Source organism: Tachypleus tridentatus, chromosome 4, assembly GCF_004210375.1.
Source record: "Tachypleus tridentatus isolate NWPU-2018 chromosome 4, ASM421037v1, whole genome shotgun sequence".
Taxonomy (NCBI): domain Eukaryota; kingdom Metazoa; phylum Arthropoda; class Merostomata; order Xiphosura; family Limulidae; genus Tachypleus; species Tachypleus tridentatus.
The window spans coordinates 51,781,099-51,803,622 of record NC_134828.1 but is presented as its reverse complement, the minus strand read 5'-3'; the positions used below and the strand labels follow the sequence as shown (position 1 = coordinate 51,803,622).

Sequence of the window (22,524 nt, the reverse complement as noted above, 5' to 3'; positions counted from 1 at the left end):
TTGAGGCAGCAGCATAATATAAATACAGGAAATTCACGAAATCTGAACATTTATACATACTTATGAGTCTCAAACCAACTCATAATATAGATACAGGAAATTCACGAAATCTAAACATTTATACATACTTATGAGTCTCAAACCAGCTCATAATATAAATACAGGAATTTCACGAAATCTAAACATTTATACATACTTATGAGTCTCATATCAACTCATAATATAGATACAAGAAATTCACGAAATATAAACATTTATACATACTTATGAGTCTCAAACCAGCTCATAATATAGATACAGGAAATTCACGAAATCTAAACATTTATACATACTTATGAGTCTCAAATCAACTCATAATATAGATACAGGAAATTCACGAAATATAAACATTTATACATACTTATGAGTCTCAAACCAAAGTCATTAACTCTTGTGAACCACTTTTGGTAAACAATTTATTTTGTTCTGCTACCATTTTAAACATGGTTACATAATTTATAATTTCTTCACCTCATAACTGAAAGTGACAAAGTGATTTATGTATGATGATAGTACTGTTAGCTCAGAATATTAAGCAGTATGAGAATTAATCATTAAGATCTACCAGATTTTCTTCGTGTGTCTTTTGGATATTGTTTACCTTTTGTTATTTATACAACAAAAATAACGATCCTATGTATAAAGATATATTCTGGAGGCTCAGTGGTAAGTTTGAGAGCTTATAATATTAAAAATCGATAAAGACGGTTTTAATAAGCTTTACGAAATCGAAATACTGTCGTCGCATTCCTTATTTTAGTTAACATTCGAGGTATGCATTGCGTTTGTGACAACTAACGATCAATTTACCGTATAAGGACTACATGCTATGTAGTCATTTTTTCCTTTTCAGAATACGTAAATGTAACTGAAGTCGCATTTTAAACAATAAGTAAAAAACACAAATAACTAATCATAGCTTCAGCCCTTGCGAAGAAGTCAAGTTGTAGAAGTAAAATAAGTACATAATTTTGGGTCGTCTTAGAGAATTATAGTTTTGCAAAAATTAAGGATTCAGTATTACCTTCATTCAAAGATGGACTAAGATTTTGACACTATGTTATATTTATGTTATATTTAACTGGTCGATCTGTAAAAAAGAAAAAAAAAACAGTGACAAGAATTATTAAAAAATCCCATTTTCCATGTGCATAGCATTAGAGTACCAATCAAATTGCTGTAGATGCCACAGTAATACATATTACAAGAAGACCTGGATTTGTGATGAAAGAATCGGATGATTATGTCAGATCAGATTTGTCCACGAAACGCAAATGTTGAGCATGGTGTAAAATGTGGTGTAAAACTTTGTAACGACATCCTTAAAAATATTATCTATATATATATATTGTTTAGCCACTTTTTTTTTTTTACAGTTGTGCATTATCATTATTCCAGTAGACGTGTTGATTTTATGAAAAAAAACAGTAAACGGTTTTGCAAGATAATTTAACATACGGGATACACACAGTTATGTGGATGTGATATGTAGATATATATTAATCTAGAAACAACACTCTAATATAGAATATGAATATATTGTTATTCATACGTCGTTAAAACATTCGCTTGCTTGATTCTAGTGTCTATCTACTTTCTGAATATTACTTCTTCGTTAATTGAAAAGAAAACTTTTTTGGTATGAGTTTGTATAGAAGTTAATTACCTTATATTAAAACGATATTGGTGCCTCAAAACGTAATTACAGTTTATGCTGCAATGTCTGGTCATGCTCCATCTGTTATGTCTGAACGACATCACTTCCCCTTGGTGATATTAATCTGAGGGTCAAGGATTCCACTCCCGTCACACCAAACATACTCGCCCTTTCAGCCGTGGGAAAATTATAATGTGACGGTCAAGCCCACTATTCGTTGGTAAAAGAGTAGCCCAAGAGTTGGCGGTGGGTGGTGATGACTAGTTGCCTTCCCTCTAGTCTTCAAATTCAAAAAGCAAAACAAGAAACAAACAAACTATATTTCTGAAGCTAGTTTTTAGCAATTGTCATTACGCTTACAATTCCAGTTATAAATAACTCTAACTGAGGTGTTAACGTGCAATGTTTTTCGTTTATTGTGAATTATGTTTGAATCTAAAATATCATAAACAAAACATAAATGAAACGTTCAAAATAATGAAATTGTTATTACTTAATGTCAAAAGTGGAATTAATTGTACTTATAACATTAACGTGATATAGTTATAAAACGTTATTCTTTCATTACGCTCTGTAATTTTTGGTGTATACGAAAATTCTACTTTTTTAAATTTAAGTTCATACATTACCTGTATATTAGCAAGTGTACTTGGTTAGTGTTGGAATATACCTTGCAAGTCTGCTGTATTGTTAATATATATCTTTAGGACGTCTGCGTTATAGCTAATAGATACGTATATCTAACAAGTCTACTGTATAGTTAATATACATATTTATCAAGTCTGTGGCTTAGTTAGTGTACATATATGTGCATATATATATATTTGGCAAGTCTGATATATAGTTAATATTATGGTATAGCTAACATATATATTTAACAAGTTTACTGTGCAGTTGATATATGTGTTTAATCAAGTTTGTGGCATACCCAATACATACATATATTTGAAAAATGCACTTTAAACTTAATTAATATATGCTTAACAAATGTGCAGTATAGTTAGTATACATATTTTGTAAGTTTTAGCATTAACTAGAAAGTGTCTATCAAGTGAAAACGTGTTACTGATTTACGTTTGCAAGTACTAGTGTGTAATTGGCACAAGTTTAGTAAGCCTTCTATACAGTGAGTAATTTTCTGTACCACTAACACATGTTTTATGGGTGAGGGTATGTAACTATATATGCACCATAGTTCACGTTTATCAGCATTCTATACGTATATATAATTGGTAAATGTATGAAAGTATTCTATATAGCTGGTGGATTAAACATTCCATGAAACTATTTTTCGTTTTATAATATTCTATATAAAATGTACAGGTTTGATAAGACTTCTATAAAACTGATATATGTCTGTTCAATGGTTTTATGTGAAAGGTACTTGTCTCAGAAGTGTTCTATATACAGTTGTCAATATGTAGTAAGGTACGACATTTATCTGACAAATGTCTAACAAGTGTTGATGTAAAACTACTAAATCTGTAGTAAAAGTTGATGTTTCACTAATTTGTGTGTGGTAAGTGTTCTATACAATTGTTATACGTACGTAATTGTAAATATACCAATGACCATAATCTGATTAGTATTGACATATAATTGTAGTAACAGTCAGTACATAAATGGTACATGTGGTAAGTATCTGATAAATGTTTAAAGTGTAAAAGGAAGTTAATTCATGTTATAGTAACAGTTTCAAAATCCACTTGAGGAAATATAACTGTTTTGAAATAGTTGAAGAATAATAACTTGATTTATAACTAAATATATTTAAGATTATGACTGTCAACTCATGTTTGGTATTGTAGTGATTTTCCTGTGTGTCTAATTACGAGAGAAAACAAGTAATTACAGTAGATATTAGACAAAAACCTTCAACTGTTACGTGTCAGTCACCACGTTGCGATCACCTTAGAATAGTATCAAAGTTTGCCTGAATATCTACAATGGTACTGATCAAACAGAACCTTTAATTTCATCGCCCCTTTTCTATTGAATGTTAATGACATCACTTAAATATATGGTTTAAGTTTAAAGTGAATAATATATGGAAATTGGTATGTTTTGCCATTTTAAGTATTTTCTATATTGATAAAGTTATTGGTTAAAGATCATCATATGACGACCCCTAAGGCCTAATATACTGTTTTCTTCATTCTAACCACTGATGACATGTTGAGAAAGTGAGGTCATCATCTTTAACTCATAGAAACTCTGTTTGTATTGGTGTGTTGAGGTAATCATCTTTGCTTCATAGTTTAACTAGATTGGCAACAATTCCAGATCATATGCATAAAGTTGGTTAATTTCAATGTTTTATGAACTATTAATATAATATCTATCAATAAACAATAAGTCATTCTTAGTCTTAGCAAAATGAATTGCTAGACAAATGTCATAAAAGTGAATGAATAAGTTTTAAAGTTATAATAGTCGTCTAGTTTACTTGTGAAATAAAAACAACAGATTTGTTAAAATCCTACGGACATTCTTTAAAATAATAGTTTGACTTGTAATTAACTCTAGACCTATGACACGTAATTTTAGTGTTAACAAAGATAATTACAAAGCTTGTAACATAGTACATGGAAAATGGTTTTGAAAAGGGGCGATACCAACATATTGATCGGTGTTTTCCAAGATGTTTTAAACAATTAGTATGTTCTGTATGTAATTTTTGTGGTACAGATTGCCAGTGTAATAACTCCTGTTTTTATTGTCTTTAACTTAAAAAGTGTCGAAAAATATATCTGTCATTGCTTATAGATAAATAAAAGTTACCATTAGCACATAGTGGTCAGTGACTTCAACATAGAATATTTGAAACATTCGTCTAATATTTATATCAACAATGTTTCAATCCACTTTTGAAACATGAGATATTTAAGATAATAATTAGACAAAATAGTATAATTAACTTTCATATATTTCATTCATGAAAGGTTATTCTAAGCCGACAGATTAAGTTTGTAGAGCTTAGTCTTGTACTCTCAACTGTGACGTGAATTATAGCTAATGTCGCTTCAGCTGAACATCTAAACACAACTGGTGTTTTAGAGCATATATCTACTGTAAAAGAAAGTTCAGTCTTCATAGAGTAACGAAAAAGGTTACGTGTTGCTATTCTATGGTATTGATAACATTCCTTATGCAGGAAATTGTAAGTTGTGATAACATTCAAACAAAGAATAACAGCACATTTGTTAAAATTCCACAGACAGTCGTTAAGTATTGGTAATTAAATCTAGACATTGATCATATATGGAAGTCCACCATTGTAAAACCAAAGATAAAAATATAAAATATCATGTGTAAATATGAAATAATTTGTCAGTTATGAACTCAAAATGCAAATTTTAATTAATGAATGATATGGTTATTTTAGGACATATAAATTATTAGAAAATTTGATTAACTAATGAATTAGCGTTTCAAAACAATATATATGATATAATAATTAGTGTGTAACGAAATCTGACAAGTTTTAGTGGAATTTAACAGAACATTCATTTAAAAAAAAATGTTTCGAGTAAACTAAAACATTGACAGTATTACGGGCATAATATGTATTAACTGTATGCTGAGTTATAAAACAATAATTTAAATGCTATGTGAAGAACTATGCTAGCCTGCCTTTAAATTTGAGTAACGCTAATTAAAGTATGGTGTGCACTGACTGTATGTATGAGTTCATTATTAAATATATTATGTATAGATAGATAAAGATACTGTATCACAATTATTAGTTACAGTCTAATAGTGTACTGAGTGATTTGTAAAGTAAACGCAAACCCTCTCGCCTATGGTATTCTTTACTGCGCTTGACACAAAGTTTTAGTGTTTTACCTCCAAAATTTTATTAAGCTACTTTTGTTTGTGCAATACAAATTAGTATAGAGTAACTTCTTAATTCTAGAAGACAATATTTAAAAAAAAATCCGATTTTGTTTTTAGTATAAAACACGTAAGATATCTTCACTAGGCATTTTCTCTTCTGTATTTTATCCATTACCCATTCCAAAAGTATGAAATTAAATGTAAAGTATTCACTATAGAATCCTCAATACTCAGACAAACCATAATTTTTATAACCTCCAATTTTATTTGGCTAAAGAGCTATATAATAGAAAATCAGACTCCTCCTACCACACCCACCTGTCACATCCTTTTTGTCAGGTTATATTACTCATGATCAAAAGTTTCGCCTATCAAATGACATGTTGTATTACGTTGTGTTCTGAATATATAAGTTTCATTTTTACTTCGGTTTCCAGAAAAATTGAGAGGTAGGAGAAATTGCATGCCTTTTGTATGCTATTAGTATATGTTCTTTGGTGCATTATTTAATTAAATAAAAAATATTTAGTGCATTATTACCATGAGCATTAAAAATAGGTTCAAGTTTCACCAGCAATGAACAGCAAAAAAAAAAGTTTGGTAAGTATCTTAATTTTTGTTTTTCGTGTTTGTTCTTTATTTAATTTTTTAAAAATAACTTTAATATGAAAATAAAAATCCTTTCAGGTTAGTTAAGACTAGATTAGACAGAATAAATAATAATATCATAAAAACGTTTCACGACCACGAACGCAAGTATTAAGTGTTAATAGTTAGACACAGTTCAAAGGGCAATAAAACAATAAAATGTAATTATAAATAGAGATATGCTGTCATGAGCGACGTATGATAAACGAATCTAACTTCATGTTATAATTTGAAGACATTTTAGAAAAAATAAAAGGATAATTTATATTTATTTCGACTTTTTTGTAGTTATAAGATTTGTCAAACTTGTCCGATCCAGTTTTGAAATAAGGTAGAGAAAATAACAGATAAAATACAAAGCTTTAGTGAAAAAACAAAAACATGTGAAGTGTATTTAGTAGGTTTTCAGGATTTCACAGAGAAATTTTGAGATTTTTAAGATGAGAAAAAGTATTTTTAATCTTACCGTGAAAATTACTTTGCACACGGATAAAAACTCTATATATTTATGGACAACTATTTATTTTAGTTTATTAAAGATACTTAACTAAAACTGATTTTTGTATTTGAAGGACTTAAAAAGTTAACTGAAAGAGTGGCAAATTTTGTAAAGATATGCAGATTATATTAAAACCTTGAAGGATTAAATCTATAAAGACTTTAAACGATTATAAAGAGGTCACGTGGTCGGTCAAGTTGACGATGTTGAGAGAGCTATTCTATTGTAGAGTTTGTTTTCACTATATACACATTTCTATGATTATAGTAACTGATGTTTTGTTAAATATGTAGAAGACTGAGCTAAAATGAAAGAGTAGACAAACACAAGACCAACTCTGCCTTCAATTATTGTATGTCAATGACCACTTGACGATATTTTTAGTTCCTAACATTCGAATTGTTTTTCTAAATCTAAAGTTTAGTTTTGTATATTACGAAACTGGTCAGTGACCTTAAATATCAAATATTTCGGATTATTGGTTATAATAACTGTCTCATTCGTATAATATGTAGGATTTATGAAAGCAAAACAGTAAATGACCTACAAAACATTGCCTGAAAGAAGCTATGAACAGCTTCAGTACTGTGCAAAAGTGTTAAGACAAGAGAATATTTTGTCGTTCTTTCCGTTTGGTGGTGCTAATTCTTCCATGTCAATGTAAATTGCAACATGATAATGCTTCACTGATCTCTGTTGACAACTGCATGAGCAAGGGTGAAAATGCTTATCATTATTTAGATTTTCCATGTACTTATGCAAAGGGCATGTCACAAGGGTTCTGCTTGAATGAACATACTGATCATATTTAGGGTATGAAACAGCTGTCATGGTACTTCATGCAGTGTCTTAACTATATAGAAAAAAAGCTAGAGAATGGTACTTCCAAAATAATTTAATAGCGCTCCACGAACAAACCTCGATAAAACAGTTTTTAACACTATGTATATTAAGTTCTATTGTCACTCCACGGCTCAAAAAGAGTATTGTAAGAGCACAGAGTTTGCATAAAAGCTTCACGTGATGCTTATTGAGCTCTCTGCTAAATTGTTGCTAACTTGAAATTCTCCCCAAAAACACTATCAAGTACACCTTAGATCGCGAGACTAAGAGCCAGGCAAATTTGAAAATAGGTAAGTAAGAAGTATAATCTCTAATTTCAATGATACTGATGTTAAGCATTTACGTTTTCACAGCCTCCAGAACAGAAAAAAAAGACTGATTTCAAGTATGAGATAAACAATTACGGACCAAATGACAGAAATATGTCCAGATCTACATTATCAACAAGATTCAATGAAAAAATGGAATATTTGGTCATGTAGCAGTTAGAAAACCTATACTTTGATCTAAAAATATTGTAAAGAGAATGAAATTTACTAAAACTACAAAACTAGACTGATGATGATTGGCTAGTAATTAATCGTAGGAATTTGACATTTGAAAGCTTTTAATATGAGAGATATATTTTAATAGAGACTGAAAGAAAGTATGTGATAAATGATTATACAGACTACATACTTGTGGCATTTTGTCTGATAAGTGTAAAATGAAAGATGCACGTTAGTATTAAAACAGTCCGGGGATCTGATGGCGTTTCATTTGATAATCATTTTATTATTTGAATATATCCTGTATGACTCGAAGTGTAAGACACGTGTTTTGTGTTTGATGTTATTGCCAGTTCTAAATAATCGTTTAGTCTTGTAAGCTTCTACTAAAGAGAGGGTTAGTTTATAGATGTGATTGGATATGTTAGTTATCTCGAGTGAATTTTTCTGTTACTGTAGTTGTAAATTTGACATACTATCATATCGGTGGCTGATTATTGTTAGGAACAATAGTAGTATATATTTTAGTGAGAGATGTATATTTGTTTATTTATAGTTAAGGACAATGTTACAAAATGGACTATGTGTGTTTTACCCACCATGGGTATCGAAACCTGGTGTCTAGAGTTGTGAGTCCGCAGGCGTACCAATGTGTCACAAAGTTCTATGTTAGTAATAATGAATATAAGTTTGATGTTTTTTAGTTTTTGTTTTTTGAGGTATAAAAACTTGATTAGTTGGTTTTAATTATTTTTCTTGCTTGTTTTATTTCATAAGGGATATTTTTAAAATAACTATTTTCGTAACTAAAACAGTTGTTTTGTTACACAACTTTCTGAACTGTTACAAAACACGAGGTGCATGGTAAGTTGGTATTTTATTAATGAAATATCATATTCACAACTTATTTACCCATAACGTGTTACGTATTATTATTTTATTTTGGACGAGTCTTTGATTTATTATATTACATATGCTAAAGTAACCGGATATATCGGATATATTACGTAATGTACGTTACGTATTCGTATCTTAAATAACCGGATATTCGAATTTGAGCTTAGTAGTTAATTTAATGTTAATATGTATTAAGTTTGTTACTTGCTAACAAAAAAATGATACACACAAATTCCTGTTTTAACAAATATATTTTGATATACAAACTTAAAAACAATACAATTTATAATAACGATTATTACTACTAGTTATTACAAATGATGGTTTATATACAACAGTTTTACAAAACTTACAGATCTTATACCCAGTCCAGAACTGAACATTTTATCGATGGTCCAAGTCCACGATGAGCAAAGTAATTCTGAGTTGTAATTGTTGCACCTTGCTTAAGCTAACGCCGTCTTTCTTGGATAACCTCACACCGGTATGACATTTATTCCTTCCAGCAAAGATATTTAGTGTTTTCATAGATATAATAACGTCCGCAATCTATAACGTTCCTGCTCAAATTCTGTAGTTCTCCGATTAATGGACGCTAATCACAATTATAGTTTTCTAGGCCGATAACCCATCGACTGTAGCTGTCCAATAATATTCTCTTCTTGGCATATTACCTTTATACCAATCACGTGAGCCTCTAAAACGTTCAACAAAGTTCGTTTGGCAAAATTGAACAAAGATGTTTTCGTAAACAAATATTGTTGTTTTTCATTTTCAATAACTCTCTACGAGTGTCGAGAACAAGCGGGAATTGCGCAATACAGAGTTAATTAACAATATACATCATATGCAAAAAAGAAGACTATACAAAAAGAAACGTAAGCATTAAAATGAGTCTACAGCAGTAAATCTGTTACAAATGATATGTATAACGTTTATAATTTGAGCTTTATATTGTAATCAATATCATAGTACTTTATCTTTGTGTGCATGAGAAATACGTAGATTTTGATGTTCCTATTTTTTATTATTATTTTTGTTGCAAAGAAAACTTTTACCGTATGTATCGGAATGTTGGCAATTAATTTTGGATCTTATTGGAAGTAATAACCTGTAATAAAACTAGTTTTGAAACAACTGAATCTTAGTTTGTTAATTAATGGAGTAATATCGTTGGTATATGTTTGCCAAGTGTTTGTCCGACAATTCTTGTTATGTTTCTAAAATGCTATGTTTATCACGACCGATACTTGTGTACCCGTACAATGTAACTTTGATCAAACACGTTTAACCTTACAGTATGGAGCGTTGATTAACTGTTTCGCATATTTTTCTGCAATATTGTTGTTATATTTGAGCATATCAGTATATCTATACAATGCATCTTTGACCAAACAGATCATATATTACAAAATGGAGTGTTGATTATCTGTAACCCTTTCTTTCTTTGTGAACCTGAAGATGACCGAAGAAGGTCGAAACGTTGTTCGCCCCTCTATTAGTGCTTTATCTATCCATACCAGCATTTTTTAAATATATAATTTTCTCTAGAAGTGGGTTTTCTCGTCATCACGGATTAACTGTTTCGTCTATTTACTTATATTTTACATCAAAGTGCGAACTGATAAATATTATTAAAGTATGGTTTCAAATGAGTATTAAATCACTGCCTGTTTCTTAAAATAAACACACGTGACACTACTACGTGCGTAATTTCTCTTCTAGTTTTGGCTTTGTGAACTGTCTCCACCCTGGCGAAATGTTCCTGGGGTTCTTTGGCACTTCCCACCATGACTGGAAGTACCTGATCGAGTGTTGGGGCTTTCAGTGGTTCTTATAAGGACGGTTTTACTGTCCATTAGATCTGATTTGCGAATTTGTATTTTGATACACCTGGTTCTCAAACGCGTACGTTATTTACCATAAGATGTAAAGTAGGCTCTTGCATTCTAGCGGAAGTTAGTTTAACTTCATGAAAGAGTAAAGATACTTTTTCTGGTATGTTGTGTCTTTAAGTACATATGTGGTATAATTATGTCAAATTACAGCCTATTACGGCTACTTTTCATTTTCCATATGTCTATTGTTGTTGTGCTAAATTCAACGGATAGTAACTTAGACCTAAAATGTCCAGAGTGCTGGCAACTCCACTGCTGGCCCCGGCGAACATCCCAACTCCGATGTAAGGGTGGTCTCACACTTGGTGTCTGTAACTGCTGCCCTGTGTGTGCTAAACAAGAGGGGCAGACGTGCGGCGGAGAGAATAATTATTTAGGCAGGTGTGATCTGGGCTTGCAATGTGAACCTCAAGCACCCGAGATTTATCATTATCGAAAAAATGACATTCATCAGATATATACCATAACGAAGGGGACATGTAAGAAAGGTTAGTGTATTAATTGTTTCTTTTTAATCGTGTAAATCCTAAAAATAAGCTAACAGTAATTTTGGGTAAAATTTCTGTTATAAGTTAAACTTCTGAATAAATGAAAAATAATTATCACAATCATAGATTCGTTTTGCGAAAAATTAAACCAAATATACAATTTTAATCGGTCAGTGTCTTGTAATGTGCGAAAGACACGTTACATCATTTCAGGTGAAAACATATTATTCAGAACATCATAATAAAATGTTTTAAAAAACGGAGGTTATTTAATAGTTATGGAGCTTCTTTAGACACTAATGGGATATAGGGAGGTAAGTGCACTACAAAAAGAAAAAAACTCATTCCTTTAAGAAAAATACATCGAAATTTTGATATTTTCTACATATACCATTTAATTTGATTTAGGAAAATGTTCAAATATATTTTGTAGAAGTAGTAAACATTCAGATGAGACGGTCAACATTTTAGGACTGACGTTTTGTCGATTTAATTTCATTTTTGTTAGTTTTGTAAAAGATTATTTCTAGTAGCATTCGTAATTTTTCTTTTGAACCATTTTTACTTGTTACGAAACTTTGGGTTATGTCACCAAATACCTGGAGTGAGAGTAAAACATGAAACTTTCAGAATAGTGATTTGTCATGTTGTACTTGCAATTTTTTATACCTTTCATTATTTACTCCAATGAGTCAACGGTAAGTTTATGGACTTACAACGCAAAATTCGGGGTTGCATTTCCCATGGTGGACACGGTGCAGATAGCCTACTGTGTATCTTTGCGCTAAAACAACGACAACCACTATTACTACTAATATTGTAAACTACCTGTAAGAAAATCTTAAAAAGGATGTACGATAATATTTCGTACGTAGTTTAACGTCGAATTCAAGTCATAAAAGTTCAAAAATAAACACTGCACATACTAGACTGACTATTCTTTGAAATAAGAAATGCTGTATACTGGTTGGTATTCTAAGCAATCTGTTTGGATGGAGGTCTTGCGTAAATATTAAACCTCACTTATCTTTTTAACAAATTTAAAATGTAACGTACAAAATAGGGATACAGAACTAACGTAGAAATATAATTGTTTCAATTTGCTTACAGTAAATATTTCTCTATTTACATTTTTTAATACCCCTCAAGAGTTGTTTAGCGTTGTCTAGCTGTTCAAAAGTGGCTGAGAAGAGTAGCTGGCGTTAAGCTAGTTTTTACCACATCATACGGTATGTGGAGGACGTTGTTTGCTCCTCTATTAGTGCTTTCTCTATCCATACCAGCCGTTTTTAAATATATCGTGATAATATGGTAAGTGGTCGGAGTGAAGTCATAAGAATGATATGATATAACAAATTAACAATCGTTTGATTTATTTTCGTTCGGTAAAAATGTTTTTGATTAGTGAATTTTGGTATATTGAATTGTTAAACTTTCTACAAGTAACTAAACATGTTACTTACTTAATTTGTAATAAAACAATAATAACTCCTTTGGTAAAAAAAAGGATTTTTATAGAAAATGGAGCAGCAAATGTTTCCAACATGTTTGAAGTTTCGTCTGTTAATTGAATCAGTGGAGGATTTGTCACTAGGCGTAAAGGACGCGCAAAAATAGCCCCCAGTTCATGGGGGATCCAAACTGTAAGTTGAAAATGTATATAAACATGTTTCATGTTTTTTTTTAACTTTCTATATGCCATTTTTTATTGTTTGTTTTTCCTTTATTATACAGAGAAATTTGAGATTTGGATTTCATCTAAACATAGTTCATATAATTTGTACTATAACCCTTTGAACTTCTAATAAATGATTTATTATTTATTGAAACATCTTAGTACTATTTATTTTCCATTCCACATACCAAATTTTAAATTACCCTTTAAGTAACTTGAAAATCAAATATCTTTGAAATAACTGAATTTTGTGCTTCCGTCATTTAAGTAATTTAAAACGTACTTTAAAAGTTAACTAATTTATATACAATTCTAGGCTTGTCAACCCTCTTGGATTCACCGGAACTATTCCGGAATGCTTGCCAAGTATCCCGAATTCTCTTAAAACATTTGCTTGCAGATCAAAACACTTTCTTGTCCCATGAAATAATAAAAAAGTCACAGAAAATGAACGTATTATAGAAATAAGCTATAATATCTTTTTTGTTTCACTATATGTACTAGAGTTTTTAATAAAACACATTCTAATACATATTTTTAAAGATACGTTTGTAACTATTTTGGAAATAGTTATCTTTAAATACGTGAAATGTTATCAAACTATCACACGCATATTATTAGCTTCCAGGTTTTAAATGCTGTATATGAATTAATAACTGTTGTATTTCAAAAAGTTGGTAAGCCTTTGCAACACGCATGAACCGCCTATACTGAACTTGATCCTTTTTGGTCTAAACATGGACTGAATCACGATAAAAAAGAAGATTAATTTTACCATCTTGTGACTGTTTTGCTCTGAAAGGTGACGTTCACGCACCTAGCAATCATAGGTGGGAATAATTGCTGCACGCACCTTACAGAAGGAAACTTGGAAAGTACAGGGATTTAGTGATTGTTTCTAAGTAAAGGTGTACTTTGTTTATTTTAAATAACAGTGTGAAGTAAGAAAAATAAAAGAGATATACCAGTCTGATGTAGTAAAAACGAAAACAAAAATTGAAATAAACTCTTATTGTATAGAGTGGTGTAATTTCTCGTTTCCTAGAACATCGTGAGGCCTAATGTGAAGAAATTAACTCATTTGAAAACATAACCAACGAAGGAAGATGTTGGTGATTGCTGTGATGATCAAATAAACACATTTAACTGTCAGTAAGGATCCAATTCGAAATAAAACTGAAATAGAAAAATAATCAAGTCTAGTCCTGAACGATTAACAGGATATTGGTTTACGGTCAGATATAATTACCGACAAAGTTGTTGACTACTACGTAATAAATAAACACGAAAATATTGGAGACATGAGTGGATTAAAATGTATTATGACCGTAACAAAGTTATTTTAGAAGTTTGCAAAAACAGCATTTTTATCGTCTAAAGTCGAATGGTGAAAAAGTGAATGGATTGACTGTAGCTCTACAAACAGATGTGTGTTTTGTTAAATTAACAAATTATTCCTAAATAAGGCTTGCGAGTAAATTGATTATAAGATTTTATTGCTGGAAAAAACAAACACAGAAAGTGATTGAGCACGAAATATTTAAAAATCACATGTCTACCATATGCAGATTTTCAATTTGATAAGTTAATATAACTAATGGCAAATCAGCTTCAGTTTAAGTTAACAAATGATGTTAAGTTAAAAGTGTAATTTGTTGTTGTTTTTTCATAATTATTGATTCAACAACGAATGTAAATCATACTAATCAACTTACTTTTATAATAAAATATACTGGGAAAGACGGGAAATTAAAGAAATAAACATTTTTTTTGGATTTATTCTTATAAAAGTTCACACTTCCATAAACTTAGAGAACTTTGTGCTAAATACATAGCAAGTATGAAATCTAGACATCAAAAACTGCAAACAGGAAACCTGCGATAATGCTTCAAATATAGCCGGAAAATATTAAGGATTTAAAGCAAGAATTAAAAATAAAATACGATCAGCCTTATTTGTACCTTATGTAAAGTTGGTAGTCAACTATCCAGTAAAACTGTTATGTAGGGAAGAATACAACATTAAAAAGTGTGCGAGACCAGATGATCTGCTAAAACGAACGCTGTTTATGTTCTTTAAAACAATTTCTACAATATCATGGAAGATCACTTGAAAACTAATGAAATTTCTGCACAAAAAATTAAGACCAGAATAAAAATTATGTCTTAATTAGAAAACTTGACGAATATGAAACAAAACTGATTATTTCATGTTGGCCCAAAATACTACAACAAGTAAATGTGGTAAATATATACAAAATTAAATATTTTGAAGGAAAAAAAAACTATTAAATCCAGTGGAAGAATTCAGCTTTGAATAAAGAAATGACTTTGAATAAAGTGAAAATAAAGCAAGTAATTTATCAACTATCGGTGACAAAGTATTTTACGTAAAGAAAACCAGGTAAAACAAAACAAACAAACAAAAAACAAAACAAAAACCGAATATATTCTTTGATGAAAATACTACTAATAAAGTACTGTTAACAGGAAAAGATAGATTCGTTTCTAGTGTTTTATTTGTAACTTGTGATCGACTAGTTACCGAAATTTACAACAGAATCGAAAGTTACAGGGGTTTTATTAAATATTGCAAAATATTCTGTGATTTTGCAGTAGATAACAAAAACATGAGTATTTGAAACCTTTATCTGAGTTATATACGAGTGATATAAAAACTGAGTCATTTAGAGAAAGAAAGCTATTTTTTTTGTTTTAATTTTGCGAAGAAGAAAATGTTTGTTGCTCGACTGACATGTATAATTTACTATTTAATGAATTCCATTCAACATTTCCAAACGTAGAAACTGCACTTAGAATGCTTTTTACTCTTTCTATTAGCAATGCTACGGGTGATAGGTTATTTTACTGTGTTAAAAAAAGAGTGAAGAACTATTTACGGAATGCAATAACCATGGATCGTTTACCTTTTTTTTTTTTACTTCTAAACATAGAAAATAAGGAATTAAGACTTATAAATTATGAAAAAAAATTATTGATCACGTTGCAGTTTAGAAATTCAGAAACGTTTTTATAGGAGGTAGGTTTTAGTTGTTTGGGGTAAAATTATCATAAGCATTTGATATAGTATTAGTTATTAATTCAGGCCATCACGAAGAATTCAAGTGATCATGTCAAAATATTGTTAACGACAGGGGCCCAAGGTTGAGGTTACTGTGCCTAGAACCCCAGAATAGCATTTAATAATAGGAAACAGTGGATCCAGTTTTAACTAATTCTCCAAGTATAACTTTTTAAAAGAAATATTTTTTACAGCTTAAGAAAGCAATTATATTCAGATGTCTAACTCTGTTGTATTGAAATTCATTAAGTTTTGCTGCGTAAACTAACCTCGTAGTTTACATAGGTTCCAATGTAAATTTACAACGCAAGATTTGTTTTACAGTCACAACTACTTTAACATAATGATATTTGAGCTTTCTTAAAGGTGAATTTTCAACAAATCTAATAATTGTCTTAGACACTGTACTTTGGTTAGATATAATTCCTGTGTGGTTGCTATATCTTTAAAAACTCTGGTTTTTGAGTAAAAAATGAAACAAAATATGCTGGTCCTCGAACTCAAGTTCCTCTCGGTCGTTCGGCTGTTTCCGTGACGTTTTACAACTATGATGTAATAATTGCCAAACACGTTTTGTTGCGCGCCGACCATTGGGTTCCTTTCAGTGCTGGTGTTTTATGTAAATCTATCGGTGCTTTTTTCGGATTACATACTTTGTGAGACTATGTTTTGTCTTGATATTACTACTTTATGTTTGTTTTATGATAACATAGTTTACTGCGTTGCTTAAGGTTGTAAAAACGGTTCGGCATCGGGCAAAAGTTTCTTTTCGTTTCCGTGCAAGGAGAAGGAACCGGCAAGGTGACGACAGTGGGTGCGGATGGTCAATAGGAAGAACTGAACTCCTTCACACTATGCAAAGCTTTGTCAACATCACTTTGAACGCTCATTTTTTTGTGTCGGATCCCACTATTTTGGATTCCGTGAGTTTCAAGCCAGGCAGGTTGAGACTGAAAAAAACATCGGCAGTAGACAGGATCGTTTCCACCATCTTTCCTCGTGTAGAGCTGAGGGCTGATCTCAGCCTGCAGCGTACAGGTTGCACCCCTCTGAAGCCATCCCTTGCCATCACGAAAATAACAAACTTAACAGTATGTGTGCAGTATAAAGCGATAAACAATAACTAGTATAATATAATAATTTAAAAAGTACGAGTTATTGAAGAATGTAACTAGACATACACATTTCACATTCATGAGCGTGTTTTGCATTTGTGGCACCTGAAAGTCAGTGAAACCTTGATTTCCTAGTCTAGACAGTGGACAAATCTATCCCAAATAAAGTATATTCCAAGTTTAAAAGCTGGTAGATTATTCTGTAGATGTTTTTTATGTTTTTGTATCATTTTTAAATATGGTAAAGTTTGAAGAATTCCATTTTTCAAATTTAACATTTCAAGATAAGTTAACTATTCAGACTGCTACATCTAGTTTGATTTTATAGGTATAATATATATAGGTATAATTGAAATTCATTTTGTTACGAGTCATAAATACCCGGTACAATGATTGTGGAAGGGCCGAGTATTAGTTACCATAGTCGGCAAAGTATAAACAAATAAAACCCAGTCTGTGATACCAATAATTTATAAACATCAGACAGGTTTCGAGATGCTTAAAATTGCACGTGAAATAATACAGACCGTATTTGTTTGCATGACTTAGGCTTACCATTCTTCCACTGGAGGTATGACTGACTCGCAACCGGCCCGGGCGCTATCAGTATCACTCACAGTTCCGCTACTCTCACTCGTGGAACTGTCCTCATCAATAGAACTTGTCAAATCTGTATCAAAAGTAACTGTTCTAGGTTCGTTCAGATATGGCGCTACTCGACACTGTTAAGAACACAAAGTCAAAACAGACTCCGCCTCTGTTTCTCCGTATGCACTGGCCATGTTTATTTACATTCAACGCGCTGGCGTTGGTGGTTTGTTTGGCAACTATTAAGTCACAGTACTTTACCTAGCGGCAAACGTAAAAACTAAAACGTTCGGATTGCCGCTCGAAAAGGGCTCTTTCTGCACCAAGTTCTATGTTTCATTTATTAGCACATATTTTTATAAAAAAATGTGAATCTGTAAAATTAATGAGTATGAGTAGTTCTTTTGATTGCAAAGTTTTCTTTTTCTGTAAAATTCACCTTTAAGTACTTTTAAAATATTTTAAACTTTCACAGGTTTTAGTGTATACTGGAGGATTTTACATATTCCGTTAACAAAGTTAGAAATAAAAAGAAGCCACAAAGACAAAACATTGGTTAAAATATGATTTCTCTGTTAATTAAAAGATAAATTTTATTTTAATCAACGTTTTGCCTTTGCGGCTTCTTCAAGGCTGGTACTTAAAACAATGTATCTAAGGGCATTATTTTGAGTATCATGCTATCCTTAGTTAATGTCTGTTTACTAACATTGTCTCGATTACCAGATTAATATCAATATGATAATATTTCAGGAATAGCATACTTTTTAGAAGTTTAGAATGCTTTTGTGATTGGAAACAAAAGAAAAAATTAAATATATCTATTATGGTATGTTTACAGCAATAAATATGTACTTTTATTAAACATAAGTTTTACATTTCTGGAATTTGCTAAGTTTTATAAAATGTATTATATTTTTAATGCAAAATGTTGCTGCTAAAAATATTCATAAAATATTTGTAGTGATATGTTATTTGTATTTATACATATAGTTAAAACCTATAGGTTCATCAGTTTATACAAAGATTTCATATAACAGATTTATTGTTAAAAGCCAGTAATATTAAGGATGCAAAAGATACTCGAACTACAAACTGCTGTTAGTTTGAAAGCGATCATGGCACCAATTTGGTTAGAGTGCTCGAACTATGGATCTGAATTTTTATGGTTCGAAAAACAAGTAGTACACTTTGGAGCCGTTATTACACTGGAAAAATTACGACGACCACATCCCACAATTCGATGAGATAAGAAAAACAATAAATTTTTGTTTGTTCTTAACAAACTGTCTTAACTTCAGTTCAGAATTTAGGACAGATGTACAGAGGTGTTTTGTATACATGCGTTAAATTATGAAACAATCAAAGACAATTGTTAAGAAAAAAAAGCTTGTTTGAGATTTCTTTAACCTTTTTGACATTTACCGCAGAACCTGTCTTAGACTGTTTTAAGATTTTTATATTCGTATATAAAACCTTTGAACTACATCTTAAACTTCCCCAGATTTTAACAATAATTATAACTATAATTCATCATAATTTATATTACTCTTAAATGCAAATCGTTATTATTGGATCTTAAAATATACTTACATCATGATTCTCTGACTAGGGAAATATTATGCGAGTTAATGATAAATTTCCTCTGTAGAGAATTTTCACATATTTATCAAATTTAACATGGTAATCTTTATAAAAAACGTTACGTTTTGTTTGACTAACTTCCTATGACTGCGACTATTCAGAGTTAAAAAAGTTTTAAAAAATGCATTATTTCCAAAAGAGGGTGTTTATTTCAGAAATAACGTCACTTCTTTCCTTTGCATCTGAAAAGTGCATTTCCAGGAAATTGCTTTGTACTGTGGAATCTTTGAGTTATCTTTGGATTATTTAACAAAGCGGACGTGCAATTAGCGAAAGCTTCCGTAGCTGTAATATATATGATGTATAGAGTCAGGTGCGGGTCGAGCTAGAACTCTTACTTTGTCACTTCACACGAATCGCACGTTCCAGTAGTCCACCGTGAAATCCCTATGAAGTATTTGTAATATTTCAGATGCGGGTATCACGAAGTCGTAGTTGGAACGTTTTATATCACTATGCGTCACAACATCTAGTTCTTGAAACTGAACAAATGTAGGAAGAAAAATACAGTATCTAATAAGATGATCAATTTCAAATCATATTTAATGAAAAAACGAGTAGCTGAAATGGTAAGAGACAGCTTCAGTGACCAAAAAGTTAATAAAATTCTCGAAATGTGATTTATTACCATGACAAAAATACAGATCACTGAGACGTAAATACTTAACTGATATCACACAAAGAATGATGAGTAAACAGATGCAAAAACTGTGTTAATTGTAGTGCATTGTAAAGATGTATCTGTTAAAAACTGAATTTTTCTCACTAACTTAGTATGAAACATGTTCTGTGAACAAGTTTTGTTAGTTTTTTTGGAATTTCGCACAAAGCTACTCGAGGGCTATCTGTGCTAGCCGTCCCCAATTTAGCAGTGTAAGACAAGAGGGAAGGCAGCTAGTCATCACCACCCACCGCCAACTCTTGGGATACTCTTTTACCAACGAATAGTGGGATTGACCGTCACATTATAACGCCCCCACGGCTGGGAGGGCGAGCATGTTTGGCGCGACGCGGATGCGAACCCGCGACCCTCAGATTACGAGTCGCACGCCTTAACGCGCTTGGCCATGCCGGGCCATCAAAGTAGGCATAAACTGGTCTGATATCTCATCTGAGTTTACCATGTTAAGCTATGTATGAACTTATTGTTTCATAACTGAATTTACTACGTAAAGCTAAGTATATATTTGTGGTAACATAAAACAACATATAAACTAGTGGCTCCGTAACTGACTTCAATATGGGAAGCAGTGTATACATACTGATGTTTTCATAACTGAATTTATATGTTAAGCTTCATATGAACCGGTGGTTTAATAATTGAGTTTATTTTTTAAAATTACATTGAAACTTTTGGTGTCATAAATAAATTTAGAGTGGAAAGTTATGTATGAACTGTTAGTTTCAGGAAGAAATTTACCATGTAAACTACGTTTAGACTAGTTTTGTCTTGACAGACTTTGCTATGTTAAACTTTGTATATACTTTTGCTCTCTTACCTCATTTTTTATGGTTTCAGAGTTGACGTTGCTATGTAAAGTTACGTATATACTGCTGATTTGATAATAGGCTTGACTGTATGAAGCTACATACATATGGTTGGTTCAATAACATATTTTATCATGTGAAGGTACGTACAAAGTGGTGATTTCTTAACTGAATTTGCTATGTCAAGTTTCGTATTAACTGGTGGTTTGATAATTTCTCTTTGAAGACACGCACATACTGTGGTTTTATAGCTGATAATACTATATATATATACATACATATATATATATATATATACTGTTGATGTCATAACACATTTTGCTCCGTGAAGTCACGTATATATATACTGGTGATTTCATACCTGACTTGCATGTTAACCTTTGTGGTTTCGTAACTGACTTTCTGTGTTAAAATATGTATGTAATAGTGGTTTCTTAAAGTTACTCTCCTATGTTAAGGTACACATAAACTGGTGACTTCAGAGTCGACTTTTCTAGGTAATACTGGTGGTTTCATAACTGGCTTTACTGTATGTAGCTATGTACATATTAGTAGTTTGACAATCTTTATTTACTATGTGAGACCACGGGAATTCTACATCAATTACATGTGAAAATTTACTGTACCAAAGTAGATTCACATATTTATAGTTTATACTTTGATTGTTTCAATAAACCAGTCAGAAAATTAGAACGCCTATTAAAGTACACACACGCATATTTTATCTATTAATGGTAGTAGGGTGAATAAATTCATGTCTCCAAGAACAGAAATTCCGTATAGAAAAACAACAAGAACAAAAAACAAGCATACAGAAATTAAATATTTGACTGATCAAAGATACATCGTATGAAAAATTGTGGTTAGACTTCAAGTGTCATTAGAATCTGTTTGTTAGACGCCTAAGAATAGAAGTGATCAGGTTATTAATAGTCTGACGTTAAGAATCTGAGAGTGTTCTTATTTATAAGATGAATTATATTTGAGAAGAAATCTTATGAGATTTTAGAATCTTTTTTCAAAACTTACCATACAATAACCTAAATTAATTTAGGTGTGTGAGTAATTTTATGGCATTGTGCCAAATTTATTACTTTATATAAACTGTGTACAAACTATATATATATAAACGGGTGGTATGGGTTGAGAATTTTTTTTTTTTTTTGTGAATCTGACGATGACCGAAGAAGGTCGAAACGTTGTTTGCTCCTCTGCATAAGAAAAAAATCTCTAACCAATCCAGCCGTTTTTGCATATATATTTTTCTCTACAAGTGGTTTTTCTCGTCATCACGATTTGTGTACAACCTGTTTAGTGATAATATTTCTCTTATTTGTTGACGAAAGGAAAAATTTTAAATATTTTTGATGAAAAAATATCTGAAACATATACATATAATCATTAATAAAAGAACAAATCTTGCCATAAATTGTTTGTAAATCAAACTGTGAATGTTCTCTTGAGAATAGTAAGAAACACATTTGCACTAAATGGTCTCAATGGAAGTGTGATGGTAGGAAAAGGTTAGAATGGTTTGTTTTGTTTTGGGACTGATACACGTGGACTACATCTCACCCATTGGTACTGAAACTCTGTTAAAAAGTGATGGCACCTCTTTGACTGTTGACATGTACAAGG

The 22,524-nt window shown here is 31.1% G+C and overlaps 1 protein-coding gene across 3 annotated transcripts in view; it reads left to right on the top strand.

The window, feature by feature from the left end:
• Positions 1-10,657: 10,657 nt before the first annotated feature.
• The window catches only part of LOC143249125 (uncharacterized), a 48,302-nt gene continuing 36,435 nt past the window's right edge, over positions 10,658-22,524 (top strand). Inside the window, exons 1-2 of one of the 3 annotated variants that reach the window (XM_076498474.1) lie at positions 11,157-11,294; positions 12,813-12,937. In XM_076498474.1, coding sequence (XP_076354589.1) covers positions 12,922-12,937 — 16 coding nt within the window. In that variant the 5' untranslated portion in view covers positions 11,157-11,294; positions 12,813-12,921. Of the gene's footprint in view, positions 11,295-12,812; positions 12,938-22,524 lie in introns of all 3 variants that reach the window. The other 2 variants (XR_013027571.1, XM_076498473.1) reach the window with 2 other exon arrangements.